The sequence below is a fragment of the Coloeus monedula genome (genome assembly GCF_965178545.1).
Source record: "Coloeus monedula genome assembly, chromosome: 11".
Lineage (NCBI taxonomy): Eukaryota > Metazoa > Chordata > Aves > Passeriformes > Corvidae > Coloeus > Coloeus monedula.
The window spans coordinates 20,994,113-21,016,506 of record NC_138791.1 but is presented as its reverse complement, the minus strand read 5'-3'; the positions used below and the strand labels follow the sequence as shown (position 1 = coordinate 21,016,506).

Below are 22,394 nucleotides of genomic sequence, written 5' to 3'. Positions count from 1 at the left end.
GTCTGAGCAGCCAGAGCGTGGCTCTGGCCTGGCGGGCCTGGGGAGGGGGTGTTGTGCCAAACCCGACATCTCCTGGAGGAGGAGGAGGAAGGTGCTCGCTTGCACGGGCCCGGCTCCCGTCTGCAGCTGGCAGGGCAGGGCCGTGCAGGGCTCCCAGCCGGCTCTGCTGCCTGGAGCATCACCAATCCCCACGGCTTCAGGCTTCCCCGAGCTGGTGCACGCCTGGCTCCCATGGCCTCTCGAGTGTCAGCTTAGGCTCCAACCTTTGCAAGTCTGAACTATCCAGGATTTTCCACTGCCTGCTTTTCACCAGTGTTTGCCTGTGTAGAATTGGGTTTATTTAATAACTCATCCTGAACTTCACATGTGTTGCCTATCCATTAACTCTGCAGCACATCCTGATGCCGTTTGAGGAGCTTGGCACGTATCAGCACAGGAGGTACAACGTAATGGAGCCAGGCATTACTTGGGAAGAGAGGGAGACTTGCAAAATAACTGACCGGGGAAAGGATTGTCTCACCAGCTCCATTTACTGCCAGAGGATGAAATCCCAGCTACATTGGAGCTGGAGCTGGGATTTCAGCGTGGTATTTGTGAATTCCTGGAAGTCAGAGATGCTGCTTCCCAGGGAGATATGTGAACCATACAGAAACACAAAGAATAAGTGAATGATAATAATAATAATAATAATGACTAACACTGGTAAAAGTTGCATTGATCTCATGGCATTTGTCTACAGTGTAACTGTTATGTTTAAAAAATGAGACCATATGGAAAATACCCTTTAGCAAGCTGAGAGTGGGACAAGTTGGAGTAGCAGCATGTTCGTAACGACCTGGAGCTGAGCGCGTGGTCTTTGGCCTGACTTCTCCACATAAGCATGGTGATTCTAATATGAGTGCTCAAGTTGGCCAGGGCTTGTCCCAGATAATTTTGCTCTTTGTCAAACCCAGTCTCATCCCTGGTGTCAGAGGCATGCTGTTTGGATGTATGTGAGTGTTCCTGGGCTGTGTGCATGGCTGCCAACATTGTCCTCACTGGTGGGAATGGATGAGGTTAACAGCCAAGGAGAGGAAAAAATGAATCTTACCCTGATCTACTGGCCAAGATGTCAGATAGACCAAAACAGCACTTTTCTGATGTGTTGTGAAGGCTTGGGGAATTTTCTTCCGTTCACCCTTTCCCTGGCACACTGATGAGTGTCTGTTTCCAACGCAGTGCAGAGCTCCCTCAGGCAGGGAGTTTGCCTTGCCATGGTGGTGATTGTAGGAATTTCAGGGTTTCTGAAGGTTTGTGTTTCCAGTGGAAATGCCCCTGAGAATAGGTTCTTCTGGGGGCCCATTGTGAGCCCCGTTGACATGCTGCCCAGGCTGACCCAGAATCTTACTGATTTTTCCAGTTTCTCACCTGATTTCCTTTGTATCAAATTCACATCTTTGTATCTTATGCTGATACTCTTTCATTAGTTGTAAATTGCTCCATTCTTGGGTCCTCTTCCCAACAGACAGCACCTCTATTTGCTCTCTGTTGTTTTCCTGAGTTACCTTTTAAATAGCTCTGGCAAGTTTTGCGGTGATGTTTTAAAACTTTTTTTTCTTTATTTGGTGGTTTTTTTTCCCCCCAGTTTTTAAAATGTTGCCGTTCATTTACAGACCTGCCAAAGGCTGAATGTAAATCGTGTCTGTCTCTCACACTTGGGTACCAGTTGGCTCCTGGCAGTGGGAGGGAGTCTGCGGTGGATTTATCCCCCCATGGGCACCTCAGCCCGTGCTCTGTCACTCGGTTCCTTCTCGGAACAGCACTCAGAAGCCTTTTGCTGGGTTTCAGAGGGGTGGGGACATTCTTGGGGGTCTTTGACTGATGAGGGATTTTGCCATACCCTGGCAGCCTGGAAATGTGAACGCTGCCAGCATCTCATGTGGCCTGAGGATAATGAGCAGTTATGGCTGTGATACGGGCTGACTGATTTGGAAATATTACAAAAACCAAATCCCTGGATGTTCTGATACAGATGTTCCCTCTCTTGTCTGGATTAGCAGTTCCACAGCCCACAATGACCCTTGCTGCTCTCCTTGGTTTGCCAAGGAATTTTGTTTTCTCCAGCGTCCCTGTCACTGTTGCAGAAATGCTGAGGAAATCAGATTTCCTTCATTTTCTACCCCTGATTCTGCATTTTAAATAACAGGACTGTTCACCGTGGAAACTCCTTCTTATGAGCCAAAGGTAAGGTTTTTGGGGTTGGGTGCTGAAGAGAGATTATCTAATGTGGAAAACATAACTGGCACTTGGTTGAAGGTTGGAATTCCAGACCTGTGAATCCCCCCACAATGGAGAGGATGGATGTAGCATGGCTGCAGAAGCTGTCGGGGCTGTGTCCGGGAGCGCTGACTCCCAGGGACCCTTGGAGCACTGAGCGATGTCCTTCTCTCTGCCACCATGTCTGTCTTTGCATTGATGATGCCAGCAGCTTCTCATTTTGTTTTCTACACAAACCCTTCCCATTTAGCATGCAGCAGCAGCCCCTGGGGTCAGTGCCCATCTCCACTGTTGGTGTGATGGCTTGTCACTGGGTGGCTTTACGGTCACGGCTGGCAGCTCCCTGTGCCCGCAGAGCCTGTCCTTTGCCTCTGCAGGCTGGGCTGGCGCTGACCTGATGAACTCCTGCAAGGAAACGTAGAAGTATCAAATCAACATATTACAGGCACGGGAAAAAAAAAGAAATTCTGTTGACAAAGGTCGAAGTGTGCCAGGGACAGAGAGAGCTGGACCCCAGCAAAGTGGGCAGGGAGAGAATAAAAACTGAGGCACTCTGATACCAGTTGTTGTGAGACCTCGTTTGCAATTTCGTTTCCTTTTCTGCATTCTTTTAGCAGAAAATTTAACTTTTAAAGGTATCTCTAGCATTCTCTATGGAGTGGAATTGTCCTTCATTTTGGAGTTTCTACAGCTTGCTGTGAGGGAGGGCTAATGTCTTTTTGTCTATGTGCAGCAGATGCCCAGAGTCTCAGGGAAACCCCTGTCTGGGCAGAGGCAGCAGCTGTGCTGAGCATCCCTGCTGTGCCTCACCCTTCCTCCTCTGCAGGGGCCTCGGCCCTGCCGGCTCCTGTGTCAGTGTCCTTGTGGCTGCAGATGGGATGGATGTAGGTTAGAAAGGAGTTGGAGTGCTCGGGCTCTGCAGGGATGGTAACATGGTTCTCCAGGCAGCCTTCAGGAACAGCAAAGGGCTTTGCTGGTGGACAGGTGCTGTGTGTTGAGTCCCTTGCCATCGCTGGCTGTGAGCCTTGGAGGCATTTTTTGAACAGTTGTGCTATCCTCTCATGGTATATTTAGGACATAAAGAAAGTGCCCAGGGAGGGTCCCATGTAAGGTGATTAACTTTGGAGCATTTAGCATTTCTTATTTCTGAGGAGTTTTGGCTTTAGGTGACCTTCATGCATCCTCCAAGTCCCACTGTCACTGTTAAGTGACCAGTGATGAGCTAACCTGCCAAGCTGCCAGAGCTGAGACTCACATGAGAGTTGTTATATGAAGAAATGTTGAAAAATACCAGATTGAAATTGTTCATAAATCTTTCATGATTTCAGTCACCGCTTTGCATCATCATTACTCCATCATTTATTAATTCAGCATCCAGCACGGAGTGATGATTGTCTGACAGGATCTTGCTGTAGTGGTGAGGCTGTGGGACAGCCCAGTGCTGGCAGGGACTGGGCAGGGCCAGCCTGCCTCGTGTACATGTAATACACAGGTACTGAAGATTCTTCCACGCACTGGAATGACACCTCTGTATTGTCTCTGTTTGTGTCATTGAGTGCCTCAGTGACCATGCAGGCATTTTTAGTTTGCTGGGACTCTTGTGGGTAAGGTACTGTTTGTCATCCTAGTATGCTGAACTTGCAGGAGGAACCAAGGATGAGCTCTAGGCATCTTGCCAAAGAAAGATTTTGTGACTTCCTTCTCGGTACAGGCTAAGCCCTGTCACACAGGCAGCAACAGCTTGACATGCTGCAGTCCTGCAGCAGCACTTTGGGAAAGTCCAGCTCCTGCTGCATCAGAAAATCCAGGCTGAGTCAGCCAAGTACTCCAGGATTTTGGGCACTAATTGGGAAAGGAAAGAACAGTGTTGGGTCAGGAGAGAGAGTTGAGTTGGTTGTGGTGTGGTTACTGTGGCAGTGAACTGGCCCATCATGGGCCCACGGAGGGATGGGTGCTCCCCAAGGTGTCAGTGGGCTGCCCTGTGCTGCCCTGGCCCCCTCGAGCCCAGGGGTGCTCCACGGCAAGGGGGGCAGATGTGATGCTGTGCTCCTGCTGCCAAACTTCCCTGCTGGCTTTTGGCTGGGCCTGCTCTGCAAGTATTGGGGTCCACCAGCGACAGGTGAGCAAAGTGAGAAAAATAGACCTCCTCACAATCCTTAGGGAAAGACAAAGGAGTGTTGTGTGTTGTGGATTGTTTGTATATCTGTTAGGAGCAGTAAAGAGGCTGTTTCTGTAGGTAGACTAAAATGGCCTCAAGTGCTATGGCTGTTCTGGGCACTGTCATGAAGGGAAGAAAGTGAAGGGTCTCAAGGTGAGCACATGAAGGAGCTGCCTCACCTCAGGTGTGCTCACCTGCCTTCTGCCAGGGGGTGTGTGGCAGTGGGGAGCTGGGCACTGCTCTTGCCTCTCCCCATGGGCTTTGGGAACAGGCAGGCAGCACATGGACCCATTCCATTAGCTGATCCCTGCCATTCCAACTCCTCTGATCCCTCCACCGTGCAGCTGCTCCCCAAAGCCTGCTCAGCCCAATTGTTCTCACTTTGAATAGATTTTCCTATCACCTAGTCTCATTTTTCCTTTCTTTTCAGTTCTGCAGGCCCCCTCCTGCTGGGGTCCCTGTCCCTCTGGGCAGAGCTCAGCTGCTGCTCCAAAGAGAGTGAGTGGCTCCTGCACTGGTGTCCTGGCCAGGTGCACTTCACAGAGCTGCAGAAACCCTGCCCAGGGTTGGGAAAGGTTGGGAAGAGTTGGGGAGGTGTATTTCCATCACATCCTGTGCCACAGGTGCTGTGTTGCTTCTCTTGCAGACAGGGCAAGGGGTCTGGCTGCTCCCATGAGCAGTGCTCCCTTCCCCACTGCCTGCCTGTCTTGTGGGATCAGACCCGTGTGGGGGATTTGCAGCCCAGGGGTGGGTTCTGGCAGTGCCAGGGAGAGTCAGCACTGGAGACCAGCTCTGTCTGTTGTTCCTGCCGTGCCTGTTCCCTGCAGGACACAGCAGGGACCCCGGTGCTGCAGGAGACACCAGCTGCCCAGTGAGCCCATTCCCCACACTCCACAGGCACCTCCAGGCACTGCTGAGCCCACTTTGGGAAAGGGGGCTGCAGTGTGTCTGAACTGGTGTCCAAAGGTCCTTATGGGAAAGCAAATAAACCTGGAATAGATGAAACCTTTTGTGTTTTTGAGCTGGGATTTGGAAGGTGTGAAAGACTTTTTAAGCCTTTGAGCCAAAGCCGCATTGGATTTGTTGGTAAACCCAGCAGTGCAGAGGGATGGGGGGAGAGGAGGGTGCATTGGCAGTACCAGCTTCCTTAAGGTCAGTGCTGGCCATCCTGGAGGTATTCACATGGACATTTATCAAGAAATAATATATTTATATGAAAATAGTATGTGATTTCGGGTAGTACCAGAGAGATAGAAGTATCGTTTTCTGGTTTCAAAAGACAATTGAAAGATCTGAGGTTGGTCTCAGTGTCCTAAGACCATTTGTTTTGATGAAGAATAAGGGTTAATATGAGGCTGGTCAGCAGCATTGTTCTGCTCTCCGTTGGGATGCAGATCCATTGGCCTTATCAAACCCTGGATTCACCCCAGGGCTTGGAGGGAACTCCAGCAGAGCTGTGCTGTTTGCTCTGGGACAAGGAAGGACAACCTTCATGACTGGTGTCTGTTGCTGATGTCTTTTGTTCTTTCTCCTCTCTTGTGTGCCTGCAGAAATCCGAACACAGCTGGTGGAGCAGTTCAAATGCCTGGAGCAGCAGTCAGAGTCACGCCTGCAGCTGCTGCAGGACCTGCAGGAGTTCTTCCGCAGGAAGGCCGAGATCGAGCTGGAGTACTCCCGGAGCCTGGAGAAGCTGGCTGAGCGCTTCTCCTCCAAGATCCGCAGCTCCAGAGAGCACCAATTCAAGTAAGTGGGTGTTCCCAGGGACAAACTGGTGCAAAATGATGGGCAGAGGTTGCTGTGAGCACTGAAGGTTGGTTTGTAGCTGCACAGTCCTAAAGTGGAGTAAAGTCCATCATGTCAGCGGTGACCTCGTCTGTCCCATCCCTGTGTGGGGCTCACAGAGGAAACTGGACATGTCTCTTTCCAAGACTTCCACCACAGTGTCACTGACCCGTGCTGCATGAATTGCACTGACTGTGCACTTCTTTAGCAATACAACAAGAATACGAATCAGGGACAGGAAGGAGTCAAACCCCTTGATTTTTTGAAGGGTCTTGAATTCAGCCACTGGTTTGATTGTGCAAATAGTGGTGGGCCTGGTCTATACCTCTGGTTTCTGTGCGTAGTCCAGTCCGCAGCTGTCCCGGTGCTGCGTGTTTCATGCAGGCTCACTGGCAGGCTCAGGCTTGAAAGCAGTTTCTGGAAGTGGAATTTACTGCAGTTTATTTGCAATAAAGTATGTGTTTTTTCTGTGCTTAGCTGTATGGTGCTGGAGGCAGGCAGATCCTTAGTGGAAATACTGTGAAACAAAGCTTTGAAGTAGGATGTATGAACTGGGTCCTGGGATTGTGTGAGTATCAAACCAGTGATACAGTTGTGAAAGCCATGAATATGTAAATATGCATTTTCAAAAGCAGCTTCTTTTCAGTTTAACCACACTTGTGAGCTTGGCTAAAACAAAAAATATCTGAAAAAAATAGAAAGAAAAACAAACGTGGAATTTCAGTTTGGAGCTGACTGCTGTGTGGTGAGGGTGCTGGCTTGTGCCATTCTGCTGGCTGGTGGCCTCGAGGCTCTGTGAAGGCCACTGCCCCATTGCTGCTGGGGGCTGGTTCCTGCTCCCTGCATGCCCATGTGTGTGCCAGGCCAGAGGTGTCTGGCTGGGCTCTGCGGGACGATGCTTGGTGCTCCTGCTGGGTGTCAGCAGCTGCTGGGGGTTGTTTTGTCCCTTGCCACAGAGGAGAGCGGTGCTGGGGGCGCGGGGGTCTCGCTGGGCAGCACGAGCGGTGCCACGGATGTGCCCGGCAGGAGCTGTGCTCTGGGGCTGTGTGGCAGCACTGGCTGCATGGAGCCGGGTGCTGATCCTGGCTGCTCCCCTTGCAGCACCTCGGCTCGAGCTCTCTGCCTTTTCCTCCCTGGGCCACAGTGTTGGTCCCTCTCTCTTCTTCTGCCAGCGGTATCTGTGAAAGAGTCTTTCGGCTGGAATTGTGCCCTTTGTTCCAGATGAAACTCATGTCATTCAGTTCAGTGGCCAAAGACTGCAGCTGCTGTTCAGTGCATTTCACAGAGAGCCTGGGGTTTGCCTGCTTGCTGCCCTTCTCTTTGCCAGCCCCAGGCTCTTCATGGTCTTTTTCTTCCTCTAACCCCTGGTGGTTTTTTTCCCGTTTCAGCTGCAAGAGCAGTGATTTCTGCTGTTACATTACTAAATCCTATTTATTCCATATTACTAAATCCCATTTAATCTGTTTACTCAGTCTCTCCAGTGTGAGGCTTTACTGCTGTCTTATGCCAAGCCCTGCTGCTGATGAGTTGCTGTTCAGATCTTCTCTGTCCTTTTGGCATCTGACTGTTGCGTGTTGGTTGTGTGGTGCCGAGTGCTGCAGTGTGCACCAAGGAATTGGGCAGTAAGGAGTTCTGGTTCAGAGATGGAGCCCACAAAGGTTCAGGGGATGTCTAGCCTCACCCATTAGTTCAGAGCAGTATTAGGGCTCTCTGTTGCTTACAGTTCTGGAAGCTGCTGCTCTGCAGTGTCCACAGGTGACAGTGGCTCTCCACTGTTACAAAACACCTGGGCACAAGTGCTGGTGGTGGTGGTGTTAATCAGGTCAGCTTCATTTCATTGCTCACTCCTGCTGAGTCCTCACTGTCAGTTGCATGTCCAGAGACTCCCTTAATGCATTTTTTTTCTTCCGGACTGTTCTGTACCTGCCCTTACCAGGCTCATCTGCACCCCTTCCCCAGCTGCTCATGTGTGTCATTATTCTGATGAGGCTGTGACACGCTGAGGATTTACGGTCCCTTCAGTGCTCCTTTGTCCCCGTGTAGCCGTGTGCAGCGGGCTGTGCCCAGCCCTGGATCTGGCAATCACTGCAGTGCCGCGGCTCATGGTGGTTCCAGGTCCACGGACTCGTCCCAGTTTCTGTACACGGTTGTTCTGTCTGTGCGTGCATGCAGAGGTGTCTGAAGTCGCCATGCTGTCCCCTCCAGCATGCCTGAGTGTGTTCATGTTGTGCACAGACACTTGGAGGAAATGTTGGATGCAGAACCCTTTCATGAGCACTTTTTAGTGGACTAAAACCAGCACAGTGTATTGGGTGGCAAAGGGCCCTTCTGCAGTGGAGTGACAGCCATATTCTTAGTGTGAGTGGAAAGAATGAGCAAAACTCTCTTTCCAGGGATGTCTCTCCTCCTGTGCCATCTTCCAGAGCACCCAGTTTGGGAAGGGGCTGGCTGGGGTTCTGGTGTGGTACAGGTGCCTGTGTGCCACTGGACATCCCTGCGTGGCAATGCTGGTACAGCTGGAAGAGGAGATCACGCCCTGAAGCTCAGTGGCTGCGTTCAGGGGAGGGGGGCGACGTGCTGACAGCATTCATTTGAAAATGTGCCTTTTTGACGTGTTCACCTGATGATTTACCAAAATATGAATATCGATATCCAACTGAGATGGACAAAATCTCTCTAACAGTTTAGAGTTAGAAAGTGTATGTTTTATTTGGCACCAGGCACTGCGTGTGATAGCTCCCTAAGATGCAGGGCCCCAATCCAAGCAAACACAAAGCTTTTTATTTACAAAAATTATGAATATCAAAAATACAAATGCATATTCATAACATTAACACCTCCCATTCTCCACTTCATATGTAAATGAGCTTAAATGTCATTAAGCATGCATAGTGTGTGTCCTGAATGGAGTCAGTGGTCTTGAATTGGGTCAGTGGTCTCAAAAAGATGAAGTAACTCATCTTCCTCATTTTGACCTTTTTGCCTTTTTGAACTTTAACAATCCTAATTACTTTAGTGACTTCTAAGTTTCCTCTTGCGTGACTTTTGAACAGGTTCCCACCAAGGGAGGAAATTGGTAATTGTCCTTGTTCCCTACATCAACTTATCAATGTTTCTATTCCTCGTTCTAAGCACAGCTAAGCAAACATATAAATGACAGATCATCAGTTACTTGGTAATCAGTTACTAACATCTTAAAACCCATTTCTGGTCCAGCTCTCTTAACTATTTTAATTAACTCTAGCTGGGCCCAAATTCCTTCCTATTCTAACTAATTTCAACACAGCTAGCCTATAACTAAAATCTTTATGTTTCTTCTAAATCTATGTTTCACTGACCTTTTTGATTTTTGTTTCCACATTCTCCAGGAAAGATCAGCACCTCCTTTCCCCTGTGAACTGCTGGTACCTGGTTCTGACGCAGACCCGTCGGGAGAGCCGGGACCACGCCACCCTGAATGACATCTTCATGAACAATGTCATCGTCCGACTGTCGCAGATCAGTGAGGATGTCATCAGGCTCTTTAAAAAGGTAACCTGGGCAGCCTTGCTTCATGAGCATCCATCCTGGCATTTTAGTCTAAAATAGAGATGTCATAAATGTTGCAGAGCACATCTTGCAAGGACTACCACTAAAAGTCTTTCCAGGTAGTATTTATCCTAGAGTTTTAAAGAAATTGAGATCTAGACCTGTCAAGTCTAGAGTGTGAAGTGTGACCTGGTGCTCAAAGTGTCAGTGCCGGAGAAATGAGAGGTGGCAACGTGAGGACTTTTTTTGAAGACTCTTGGAGGGCTTCAGAGAACAGTCAGAGCAGGCTCATTGGGTGGAACCTTGCTCAAGAGCAGGATGACATCTATGAGGCAGGTACAAGAAAGTCAGTGTGGCTTCCTGAAGGGAAGAGTCATGCCTCAGAAATTTGGTGGAGGTATTTTCAGGAGCCAGAGATCATGTCATTAGCTGGTGCAGGGCCTTCACTGAAAAAGGGCCTTAGCTGAAATTCTTGAAGAGCTGTTAAAGAGAGGGGTTGTTTTCTGGATTAATGATTAGTTAAAAGACAGGAAAAAAGGAAAGGAGAGTTCCAATGAAGTTCTTAATAAATTAGTTGGAAAAAGCCTGAATAGTAAGATGACAAAATCTGCTGATGATACAGAATTATTAATGATAACCAAATTAAAAAGCAGCATCAAAGACTTCTGAGAATCACGCAGTCAGGTGGACCAGGACTGTCATTGAAAGTGAGGAGTGCAGTAAGGGCACAAAGAGTCCCAGCAGCTGGTAGGCTCTGTGGCCTTGTTTTCGTCAGGGGCAGCTGGGGCCTGTAATGAGGAGCAGGGTGAGCCACAGGGCACCTGCCTCTCCAGCAGGAGAAGGCTCATAATCAGGCCTTATCTTGAAATTTCAGCCTGACTGGAGAATAAATTTAATGTGATATTTTTATGGCCAGTTTCCTCTAGTTTATAGGTCTGACCTAGAAATTAAACTGCAAGGTCAGATTTGGGTTGGCTGATTTGATACAGGATATCATCCCTTTTCCTGTTCCCCTGGCCTCCAGAAATGGAGACATTTGGTATATGTTGGTTAGTCCAGTTCTGTCTCAAAATCTTCCTCCTATTTGCATTTTGCTCTGATCCTGTTTTTGAGATTTGTATTTAAACTATCCTGCTTTCCCTGCCCATGTCTGTGGATGGTGTGTCTCATTTGGAAACACAGGACAAATTCAGTCAGCTTGCAAACAAGGACATATGTTGAGTGTTTCCAGCGTTCTCTCGTCGTATGTCAATCCTCAGCCAGGACAAGATGATGAAGTATTTCATCCACTCAACAGAATTATTTCTTTGTGTTTGGTTTTCTTCCATCTCCCCTCAGTTTTGAACTTAAATTTCAACTTCTAAGGCTCAACACTTACATTCAATAGAAATGGTTGCTCCTTGTTTCTCCCTCCTCTGTCTCCTGCCAGGAGAGCTGGCGTGACTCTCTCTGCAGCCTGCCAGAGCCAGCACCTGCTTTGCATCCAAAGGAGCCTCTGTAGTTGTGGTCATCTGTGATGTCACTGCATTTGTCCCTTGGACTTACCTGTCCCTGAAAATAATGTTCAGCTAAATCAGGGAAAAGACTTATTTTGTGTCAACATTTGCCTTTCATGTGGACAGGGAGGCTGCCACTTTTGGGCATATTCAGGTTATTTATTTTTTTCAACCTATGGCACACCTTGTCTGAAGGGATCTGAGGCTGCACTTCCACTTCACAGCAGTGTTCAGTGGGAGCCTTGGGCACCTGTGTGGGAACAGGAGCACGCTGGTAAATGGATTTTGAAGATCCAGCCTTGCAGTGAATGAGGCTGCTCAGAGGAGGATCTTTCCCTCTTGTGTCCAGTCTGGTTTTGAGTGTGGTGGATAAAGTGCTCGAAGCACTCCTCCAGGGGGGCCATGCTGTGCAGGGCCACTGGCAGAGAACCCGGCTCCGGAAGGGTTAAAGCACCCACAGTTGTGGTTCAGCTGCTGGGTGTGCTGGAGATAGCTCTGTGATGGTAAATTAGGGTAACATTTTTTCCCAGAAATGTCACTTTTAATTCTTCCCATCTAGAATTTATTAATGGCCCGTGACATGCTGTGGGGACGTGAGGAACCAGGAGGTTTTGTGTTTCCTGCATTCGTTATGTAAATGTAAACAATCCCAGCAAAGTGGCAGGGGGGGCTCACTGGGGTACAGGATGAGCATAACTAAGGAGCAATTGCTCAGCAAGTGGTCAGTTGCCTAGAAAGATGTGGGGTGCTGAGCTGGGGTGCTGAGCTGCCGCTGCCTCGGCTCCCCTGGGTGAGCTTGGCGGTGGTGGGGACGCCCATCCCCAAACTGGGGCGCTGCGCTTTGTTCCTCTCCACCCAAGTGTTCTGCCCCCCCGCTGAGCGGCAGCAGCGGCTCCAACACGCCTCTTCTCGTGTCCGGCTGGGAACCCTTCCAACCCAAGCCATTCTGTGATTCTGGGAGGAAAGCAGAAGAAGAAAACTCAATTGGGCAAATCTCCCTGGAGCTTCCAGGGCGAGTCACGTTCCCAATGCAGGAGGAGATGATCAAGGCGAGTGTGTTGATGTTCCTAATAGGCAGCAATAAATGGAGGTGCCAAGATGTGTCTCTGTGGAGATCTGTCTCGCTCTGCTGTTGGGGTGGGTCTCTGTCACCATGAGATCTCACAGCGTGTCCTGGCAGAGTCAGACCCAGGCTGAGGAACCCATTGCCAGGCAGGTGTTTGCTCCACTCTAACCTGCTGTGGCAGAAGGAAGGAAGTTTGATGCTTCTTCCAGGTATGGAATACAGGAAATTACACATTTGAGACAGAGCGTTGTTATGCCCAAAATAAGGGTGCTGGGTTACTCCCCAGTGTGGGATTTAATTATGTGCTATGACAGTGAATTTGATTACACCCTGTGCTGCATTGTCCTGGATGGAGGTTGGATGAAGAAGTAGTGTCTGGATGGGAGCTCTTTAGAATAAGCATTCTCCATGCTTCTCTTCCCCTTACTTTGTCAGCAGTGGCAGGAATTTTAATAAATTGCTAACTTGAAGCCATTGCTGTCTCAGTGAGCAACTGTGGGTTTTAGGAAGAATGGGAGGGATAAAGGAAGCAGCTAAATTGTAGTTTAGGTTTTGTGGATGGTCCCAGGGAACTGGAATGATGTTTTGGTGTTGTCTTCCATAAGCACAGAAATATAATTTCTCCGTTGGAGAAAGGGAAGGCAGCAGGCTCAGAGGAGAGGCAAGTCCTTCAGCTGCTCACTTGCCTGTGCTTGAAAGAGGCTCCAGCATCCTCACTCTGGACACTGCCCTCCTGCATGCTGGGAGACTCCCGACGAAGCCGCAGACCCGTTGGTTTCCTGCAGCAGGTGTTGGGTTATAGTAATGGCTCTTCAGCTGTGGTCCCCACCTATGGTCTCCTGTGCAGGCATAGCTCGTGGAGCAACACACTGAGCCGATTTGTGTTGCTCTATTTCAGAGTCTAAAATTGGGTTTGAAAATTACAGCTTTGTGGCCTTGCCCTGCGCTGCACAGGAAATCTGGGGCAGAGGCAGGAGCTGCAGCTGAGCCTGGGCCGTGGCTTCTGCCACCAGCCTGTCCTGTCCTCCTGCACAGGCTTTTGGGAAGCCTTGGTTTGGGAGCAGCCTGTGACTCGTGGCAGCAGGGATGGCTGGAGGGGCTACATGTGACTTGGCTCCTGCAGGCTCTGGGCTCTGAGACCCCCGTTTGAAGACCTTGACCAAAATAACTCGTATTACAGAATTGTTTAGGTTGGAAAAGCCCTCTGAGACCATCGAGTCCAACCCTTACCCCAGCACTGCCAAGGCCACCACTAACCCATGTCACCAAGTGCCACATCCACACAGCTTTTAAATCCCTCCAGGCATGGGACAGAAATTTTTCCTAATATTCAACCTAAACCTCCCTGGCACAACTTGAGGCTGTTTCCTCTTGTCCTGTCCCTTGTTTCCTGGAAGCAGAACCTGACCCTCCACTTGGCTGCACCCTCCTGTCAGGGAGTTGTAGAGAGTGAGAAGGTCCCCAAGCATCTTTGGGCTGTCTGGGGGATGCACACCTATCATGGCTCTGTTGGGAATTAGCAAGTCCCAGTGAGATCTTTGAGAGCAGTGATGACCATCAGTGTTTGTGGGCAGGGGACAGGGACTGGGGTCCAGTCCAGATGAGGGTTCCTGGTGGCTGTGGGCCTCAACTGAGCACCTTCTGATCATTGGCATCATCCTGGCACCTTGTACCCGTGGGAGTGGGACCAGTGTGCATCAGTTGGGCCTCTGAGGTCCTGTCCCAAGTACCCTGACACTAACTCATGGACACACTGTGGTTACTGGGTGGGACTTTCACCCTTTAGACTCCTTGCTTCAGGCTTTGCTTCAATTCTAATTTCTCATAATCTAGACTAAACTTTCAAAGTATGTAAGTTGTCCTTTTGACTGAAATTAGAGGACCTTTCTGTACCTTGGGCTTCTCTTGTCACCCAGCCTGATGGAATGTTGTTTTCGCTGCCCACGTGCACAAAACTTCCTGGAGTTATTTGAGGAAATCTGGAAGAAGCTGCTCAGTTTTGTTTTGGTTTGGTTTAGGGGAGGGAGGAGGGGGTGTCTATACTTAGTTTAAACTCATCTTCAAGCTATAATAATTGTTTCCTAGCCAAGAAGATTCCACGGAGAGATTTGTGGTGTAATTACAGGGAGGCAGGAAAGCAGTTCAAGCGCATCCCAGCACCTCCAGCCTCTGGGTTGCAGTAGGAGTTGGCTTGATCTGCAGCCAAGCTCCAGTGTTGGGCAGCTCCCCATGCTGTGGCCTCTCCATGAAGAGCTGTGTCCATGCTGTAGGAGGCTGGCGACTGGATCTGCCTCATCCTGCCTGGCAGGGAAAGGGAAAACACAGGCTGGTAATGGGATTTCAGCAGACAGGAGTATGCCAGGAGTTCCTCACTGGCAGCGAGTGTCTCCTCAGCTGGCTGAACTTTGGCTGCTGCTGTTGTGAAACTGGAAACTTTATTATGTAACTGTGGTGTAGCTATTTTGTAAAGTCCTTTTTTCAGAGATGCTTTGGTTCACTTGGATCAGCATAGTGAAAATACTGAGCAGAAAATACTCAGAGTATTGAGGAGAAGCTGGGAGGGTGGGTCATGGCCAAGGGAAACATAAACCTGGGATGCCAGTGCTGAGGAGCCTTGATCATCTTTGCTCTGAAATACCAGCGTTGACTGGAAATTGCAAGTCCAGGAGCAGGTGTGTTTAATGAGTGTTTCAGTTCAAGGCAGATTGACAGGTGATGCTGTGGGAGTGGAGAATGCCAGACTAGGGAACTGTGTACCCACAAATGGCTATTGGATGATGTACACCCTGCCAGTCCCAGACTGGGGCAGGGTGTTACGTGTTAGACCCAAACGGGGAGTTGGCTGGGCTGGGGAAGAATCCTACCAGTGGGAGGGCAAAGCAGTATTGCCTGTAATTTTAGATTAATCTGTTTTGCAGGACAAATACGTTAAATTATCTGAAATTCCTCCTAATGGTCTCTGAAACCCAGGCTGGGTGATCCATGAGCAAACATCAACCTCAAAGGAATACACAGCAGTTCTGAAACTGCACGAGGCTTTGCTGCGCTCTGTATTCACGTTTCCCTCCAAAATGTATTTTCATTTCAGAACTGCATGTTTTGAACATAACGTCTCAACTCTCCTTGCTTTTGTCTTGCAGAGCAAGGAGATTGGCCTCCAGATGCATGAAGAGCTCCTGAAAGTCACCAATGAGCTCTACACGGTGAGCAATGAGCCAATCCCACCATTCCTGGCCAGCAGCGTGGGGAGAACAGGTGTTTGTTAGAGTAAATCTGAGGGGGCTCTGCCCTGGCTGTCCTGCAGCATGGCCCATTCCTTCCCCCTGCATCCTGTGGGGAGAGTCTCACTCCTCACTGGGGGGGATGGCAGTGATGGAGGATTTCCCAGCGGTCCAAGGCCAAGGGCTGGGTCACGCTGCCCAGCTGCTTCTCTTGAGCATAGCTGGGGATGTTTGGGGGTGATCCAGTGTGATCCCTGTGTCCCTAATGCTCTCACCTGCTGGGCACCGCGTTGCCTTTTGGCCGTGCTCAGTCACTTGGTTGGTGATTTCCAGGCACCAGTGGCTCTGAGCTGGCTGTGCTTGTTTGTTGGACACCTCCCTGCTCCTGTGAGCCCGTAACCTTTTGCTGGGGAGTGCAGAAAACTTCTAGCTCGTAGGTGCTCAGCTCTGTCTTGTGCCCTGAGGAGCACTTTGGCTGCAGAGCTGCCTGTGCCTTCTGGTGGGATCATGCGCTGTTAGTCAGGACATGGCTCAAGCAGGTTTTCTTAGCGGGGTAGTAAAAGTCTTTGTGTTGCTTCTGCCTGTTGCCCTGTAGCAATTGTTTTTTAAAGAATTAATTTTATTTGTGGTTTAGGAGCAACAAAACCATATAAAGTCTGTGTTTTGTTGGAAAATTGAGATAATATATTAGCTTTGTTTGGTTGTATCTGCTACTGGTACATAAATAATACTGCAGTAGTTTATTCCTAAACTATCATTCTATTTCATCTTTTTGAATAACAGGCCTAAACAACAGAGTGTGAACGATTGTATTTGAAATTTCTGCCATAAATCTTCCCTTAACAGGTTTGTTCCTGCATTGGCTGTTGAAGGATTTGGTTGTTGTGAGACCTGCAGTGTGGGTGGACAGCAGATCAGATCAAAAAGCCTGTGTGAGATTTGGGAGGGCATTGTTGATGATTGAATGTCACAAGTTGTGTTAGGGGTGGTGGCTAATTAAGATTAATTACAACAGCAGCATGACAGATGCAAAACACAGAAAGACTAACAAGGGCTGGGCTGACCTGAGTACCTGTGGACCAGTGTGGTCTGAACCCAGACACGGGACAGGGCTGTCCCCGAGGGACGCGCTGGGGTCGGGGGGGACCAGCAGTGTGCTGAGTCCAAAGTGGGAGCAGTGCCCAAGGAGGAGCATGGAGGGAGATTCTGCCCATCCTCACAGGAGCTGAGATTTCTCCCATTCACTGCTTTGCTCCACATGCCGAGCAGAATGGGCTTGAAAGGTGAAACACACTGGTTTGAATGGTGAAACTGGAACAGCTGGAGAGCTTTGTGTTTGCATTCAGCCTTGCTGCTAAGATGTTAAACTGGTTGTGTCATCCAGCCAGGTAGGAGCAGGGAAGGGACACACTGGCTTCAAAAGCATGAAGAAAAAGCTGTGGGGCAATCAGGGTCACCTCAAATCTGCTTGGTGTCAGCAGCTCCTGCCAGTCAGAGTTCTGTCCTTGAGCCACTGGGTGAAACGGGCCCAGCTGCCCCCCGGCTCGCAGGTGCTGGGGGTGGCTGGGGATAACTTTGGGACTGAGCTGCTGTTGGTGTGTTCTTTGCAGCACATTGGGTCCCCACGAGCAGCACGAGAACTGTGGCTGCTGTCAAAGCCAGATAAGGATCTGGCTCCCAGGACACCAGGCTGCTGCTTCTTGAGAAATGTCACTTGTCTGCTGTCAGCACAGGGAAGTCGATTTTCTTGCCTTTGGCCAGGCCTTTACCCACAGCTCATCTGTGCCCTGGCAAGGCTGCTTTTTAAGCCTCTCCAAGGGGAATTCTGTGCACTGGGAGGAAACTACAATTTTTTACAGGCTTCTCAGGGATTCACTGTCTCAAACTTGAGCCAAAACAAGCACATTGATTTTAACTCAGCCTTGTTGCTGTTCTGATGCAAGTCACCCTGTGGCCTCTCTATGGAAAGAACCAAACCCACACTGATTTTAATCAAAACAGAAGTGGGTGACTTTTGTTCAGAAGTGGAGATGGTTGTGAATGGTTTTGTGCAGAAATAGTTCAGCTGTGAATTAAAACCAGCTTCGTTCCTTTGGTTCCTGCTTACGGATTCCAGCAGAGAGTAACCAGTTGGAGCTGGTAAAGGCAGAAGGCTGAGGGGGCCTGAGCCTGTACCTGCCCTGGTCACCCCGTTTCTGCTCTGGCTCCTCTGCTGGGTCAGAACCTTGGGGATGAGCTGTTGAGGAGAACAAAGCCCTTGTAGCTGGAGACAGCCAACTGTGCCATTTACGGCCAGTATTTTGGCAACAGCCTTTATCCAGAACGTGTAATTAATATGGAAAACACAACTCGTGTTGTTAAATAACTAATGAACATTGGAACATATTTTTCCTCCTTCGCTGCAGCTAATTAACTGATTTGCAGGAAAGCTCCCCGGGATGCAGCTGTGGCAGTTTGTCTTTGTGTCACAGCAGTGCGAGCCAGGGACAGCGTGATTTGATTGCGGGCACCGAGACGGCACGAGGGAATTGCTGATCAGGGGCTGATTGCTGCAGTGCAGGTTGACCCTGGCCAAATTTAAGGCAGATATTAAACAGAAATATCCCCTGAATTTCCAAGAGTGAGCTGTGTGGCAGGGCAGCTGGTGAGGAGTACAGTGAACTGTTTAAGGTGTCTGTTTTGGTTGGGTAACTGTCCCATAGCCTTTAGATTTCACAAAAATCCTGCGATTTGGACCCCTGTTATTTGTTGGGCTTCTGTCATGTTGTGTCAGGGCCTGAGTGCTGCAGAAACCTTTCCTCTTACTGCTTGAAGCCCTGACGTGCAGCACTTTGCTTTTTCACTTCCCTCTGTTTCACAAAAAGATGGAGATGGTGAGGATGAGGTTGAGGGAAGGGCTCAATGAAATCCTCTGGTCTTTCTCTTTAAGAAAATGCTAGGAATCTTCTGGTTTGTGTGTGTCCTGTGACATTCACTGCAGAAAATGCAGTTTGAAATACGTGGCTGGAATCTGTGTTAAGAATTTGCAGGGTCTGGAGATGAAGCAGCCCAGGGCCAAGGCAGGAGCCTTTGCTCACTGTCCCTTGCCTTTGCCTGCAGTTGGATCTCGCTGCAGTGGCAGGTTTGTATGGCTCCGATGCGGCATTAGGAGCCTGCTTCAGCTGAGGTTTGTGCTTGGCAGGAGGAGGGATCATGCGGCTCAGCCTGACCTGCTCCAAGTCAAACACTCCTGGGTCCTGCTGACAGCCGCAGCTGAGGGAAACTCTGTGTTTTCTTCATTAAGCCGTGTGTAAAAATCCCCTGCATTTGCACGTTCCTGCTCTATTTTAATCCTTGGGCCTCATGCAGCCCGTCCCAGCGTGCCCCAGCCTGCAGTGCCCAGCTCTGCTGAGCCCGACCGCAGCGAGCAGTCGGGCACCGTGGGCCGTGTCAAGGCAATGTGAAATAAACCATCCACATCCCGAAGGGAGATGATAGAAGGGGACAGTGTGACTAAAGGCATAAAGAGAGAGGAGCAGATGTGTCCCTCTTGCCAGCTCCATTAAAATGATCCAGTCTGCCCTTTGGGCTCCTGTTTCTGAAAGGGATGGTTGTAGTGGAAGTTCCACTTCCAGAGGGTTCCTGGATCAGCATTATCCCTCCTGGATCTGGAATGTGAAGGACAAGGTGCTGCTGCACCTACCCGAGCACTGCCTGTGCCTGCTGGCGGCTGCAAGGGGAGGATGAGGTGGTGACAGGAGACAAACCCCATTTCTGCCTGGGAATTGCAGCTCCTCCGCTTATGGATGGTTCTGCTGTCTGGGTGGAAGAGCAGGGGCTGTTTGATGGCTTAGCAAGTCCCAGTGTAGGAACGGAGGGCTTGGGTCAAAAGGGAGTTTGGGGTGATTGTGGCCTCATCACAGCCACTTACCATGGAGACCCTTATCCCAACTGCAGAGCACTGAGGTTATTCCTTATTTCCCTGTTGGCAGGCACATGGTGCTCTTTGACTGGGGGTGTGTGCTGGAGCACGTCCCCACAGTGGGACTGTTCTTAGACCAGCCTGGAGTCTCTAGAAATAGGGCTGGGGCTGGGATTAATCTCACAAGCTTTCCTCCCCGCTTTGTTCCTTAATGCCACAGTGGCTCCCACAGCGGCCCCCACAGCCCCTCTGCCCTGCCCATGGCAGCTGGATTGTCCTGCTCCAGTGCTCTGAGTGGCCGTGGGCAGGTGGCTCATGACCTCCTGTGTCTGCAGGTGATGAAGACCTACCACATGTACCATGCAGAGAGCATCAGTGCCGAGAGCAAGCTGAAGGAGGCGGAGAAGCAGGAAGAAAAGCAGTTCAACAAGTCAGGGGACATCAGTGTGAACCTGCTGCGACACGAGGACCGGCCTCAGCGGCGCAGCTCTGTCAAGAAGATTGAGAAGATGAAGGAGAAGGTGGGTGAGAGGGAAGGAGGAGGGAGCTGGGCTGGGGTTGGGGCTCCCTGCGGGGGTTGGCTTCAGCCTTTTCTTTGTCTGTGAAGCCATTCTTGTATCTATGGGAAGGGGTTAGGAAGGGTGGTGTCTCGTGTGCATGTTCTGCTGAAAGGCAACCCAGGGAGACCATCACAAGTCTCTTCCCTGCTCGTGGCTGTGGAGAAGGGCCAGGACCAGCTGCTAGAGAAGGTTTGACCCAAAGTCAGGATGGCATGACAGGGATGGGCAGTGCAGCCTTGGATGGGGGGTGGACCTGCACAGGAGCCATGTGGCCACCTGTGACACCTTCCTGACTGGCTCTCTGGAGGGAGAGCTGAGACAGGCAGCTGTAGGGGCCTTGGGGGCCATGGCTCCTGGAGCGCAGGACAAGAAGGGTTGGTGGGAGCTGCACCAGCAGCTCGGGCCAGAGTTTGCCAGGGGCCTGGCTGTGCCAGCGGGGATGTGGGAGGCCGTGCTGAGGAGGGCGGCACACCAGGATGTGTGGTTTGGCGTGATCCTGATCCGGACACCAGACCCTGCTCTGGGAAATTGGGGCTTGTCTGTGATGTATTCTTTTAAAAAGAAACAACAACAGCCTCAGAGTTTGCTCAGGCATTGACTCCTGGTAGCAAAAAAATAGTTGGATCTATAAAATACCAGTGTTCTTCCTCTGTAGACTGGGCATGAGAGTGCAGTATTTAGATGGATTTGCTAAGCAAAACACTTCGTGCCATTCTGGCCTCAGCAAATCCCCCAGGCCTCAGGATCTCCACAAATTTGTGTGCTAATTTTGGAGAAAAGGAGATAGCTTCCTCAGCCAGGACGTGTTTGCTCGCTGGCTCACCCAGCCCTGGGACATTTCTAACAGTGAATTTCTCTGAAGGGTTAATCTTTTGATTCAGCCTTCAGAGCAGGAATCTGTCTGAGCAGATGTCCCAGGTCTGGAGCACATCTGCTTTCCTACAGTTTTGAATTCTGGGTCCTGTTCTAGCTGTTCTGTGTAGCTTGGGCCTCTGGGCCAGATTCCACTCTGATACAGCTGCACACATCTGGAGCAAGTCCAAACGTATGTCAGCATTTCTGGGGGGAAAATTTGGCCCTCTGATTTTGACTGATGCCAAAACCCCCAGCAGCAGCTGTGCTCAGGGGCTCCAAGTACCTCTGAACAGGAGGCACTCATTGTGGCTGGCTGACACAGCGAGGGATGTTCAGATGGGATCTCCTCCACCGTGGAAAGGTCCCTGTTTCCGTACCAGATACCAAGTTGTAGTAATTACCTTGTCACACCCAGGCTGCAGGGTGCTGTGCGGCTTTGTGGCAGGAGAAACTGTGCAAAACCATCCTGTTTGTGCTCTGACACTCCATTCTGCTTTTTCAGAGACAAGCCAAGTATTCTGAAAACAAGCTGAAGTGTACAAAAGCCAGGAATGACTACCTGCTGAACCTGGCAGCCACCAATGCAGCCGTCAGCAAATACTACATCCACGACGTCTCCGACCTCATCGACGTGAGTCCCTTCCCTGTGCCCATCCAGCCTGGCTGAGCTCTTAATTGCACTCCTGTGTGATGGTGAAGGGGTGTCTGTGGGGGCTTTAGGGTACTCTTAACTGGGGCTGAAGATCTGCTGTAAATTGGATTTGCCATGGGGTGAGCCACGTGAGACTGAGGTTTGTTCTCGGCCCATCAGTCTGTGTTTGAGACAGAGAAATGCTTCCCAAAGTCAGACACAGCCTTGGTGTTGAAACAGAAGGTTTTTTTCTTTCTACTGCTTGGTGACTTTGGTGGTGGTTCAGTACATGTGGAAGTGCTGTCCTGGCTGGGGAAGGTGCCTTTGGAGCTTTGTCCCAGTGCTCCTTGCAGGGAATAGCCTCAGGGCAGGAACTGCTGGAGGCAGGATTCATGGCAGTGGCAGGAACTGAACACTGGTGACTCCTACAAACTGCTTTGAGATGATTTAAAGGAGGGATTTACCCAGAGAAGGGATTTCTGTTTCTTCCTTTAACGGACGTCTCACAGTGTGTAGATTGCACAGTGCAGTTTCTTCCTGCTGGAGTTGCCTCAGTGAGCACATAAATAGCTGAGCTCGAAGCACTGAGTTACCATCATTACCTAAATGTACAATTTAAAAAACTGCTTGAGTGTTTACCTCCTTTTCTAACCCACTAACATGTAGTTACGCTTCTGAGAGTTAATTAAAGTAAGTCTGATGCAAAACCCCTGATGACTTCAAGATTTTGATATCCGATAAAATGCTCATTATGTCCCTTTTGTTCTCTTTATTATTGAAGATGTATTAAAAAACAAATGACTTGATTGTGGAGACATTTGAATGGCAAAGTGTGAGAACACCTTGATTTATTTGCAGGCTTTCTGCTTTTGTGGTGTATATTCTCTCTTTCTTTCTCTTGTTTAATTATTTTTTAGGCAAGAATGACTTACTTTTGTGG

General features: G+C 49.8%; 1 protein-coding gene across 1 annotated transcript in view; it reads left to right on the top strand.

Moving 5' to 3' along the window:
* Positions 1-22,394, top strand: part of SRGAP3 (SLIT-ROBO Rho GTPase activating protein 3) — an 85,057-nt gene that overhangs the window by 35,154 nt on the left and 27,509 nt on the right. The window contains exons 2-6 of the mRNA XM_082288970.1: positions 5,965-6,157; positions 9,565-9,727; positions 15,427-15,489; positions 19,744-19,929; positions 21,326-21,454. Of these exons, the coding sequence (XP_082145096.1) occupies positions 5,965-6,157; positions 9,565-9,727; positions 15,427-15,489; positions 19,744-19,929; positions 21,326-21,454 (734 nt within the window). The remainder of the gene's footprint in view (positions 1-5,964; positions 6,158-9,564; positions 9,728-15,426; positions 15,490-19,743; positions 19,930-21,325; positions 21,455-22,394) is intronic.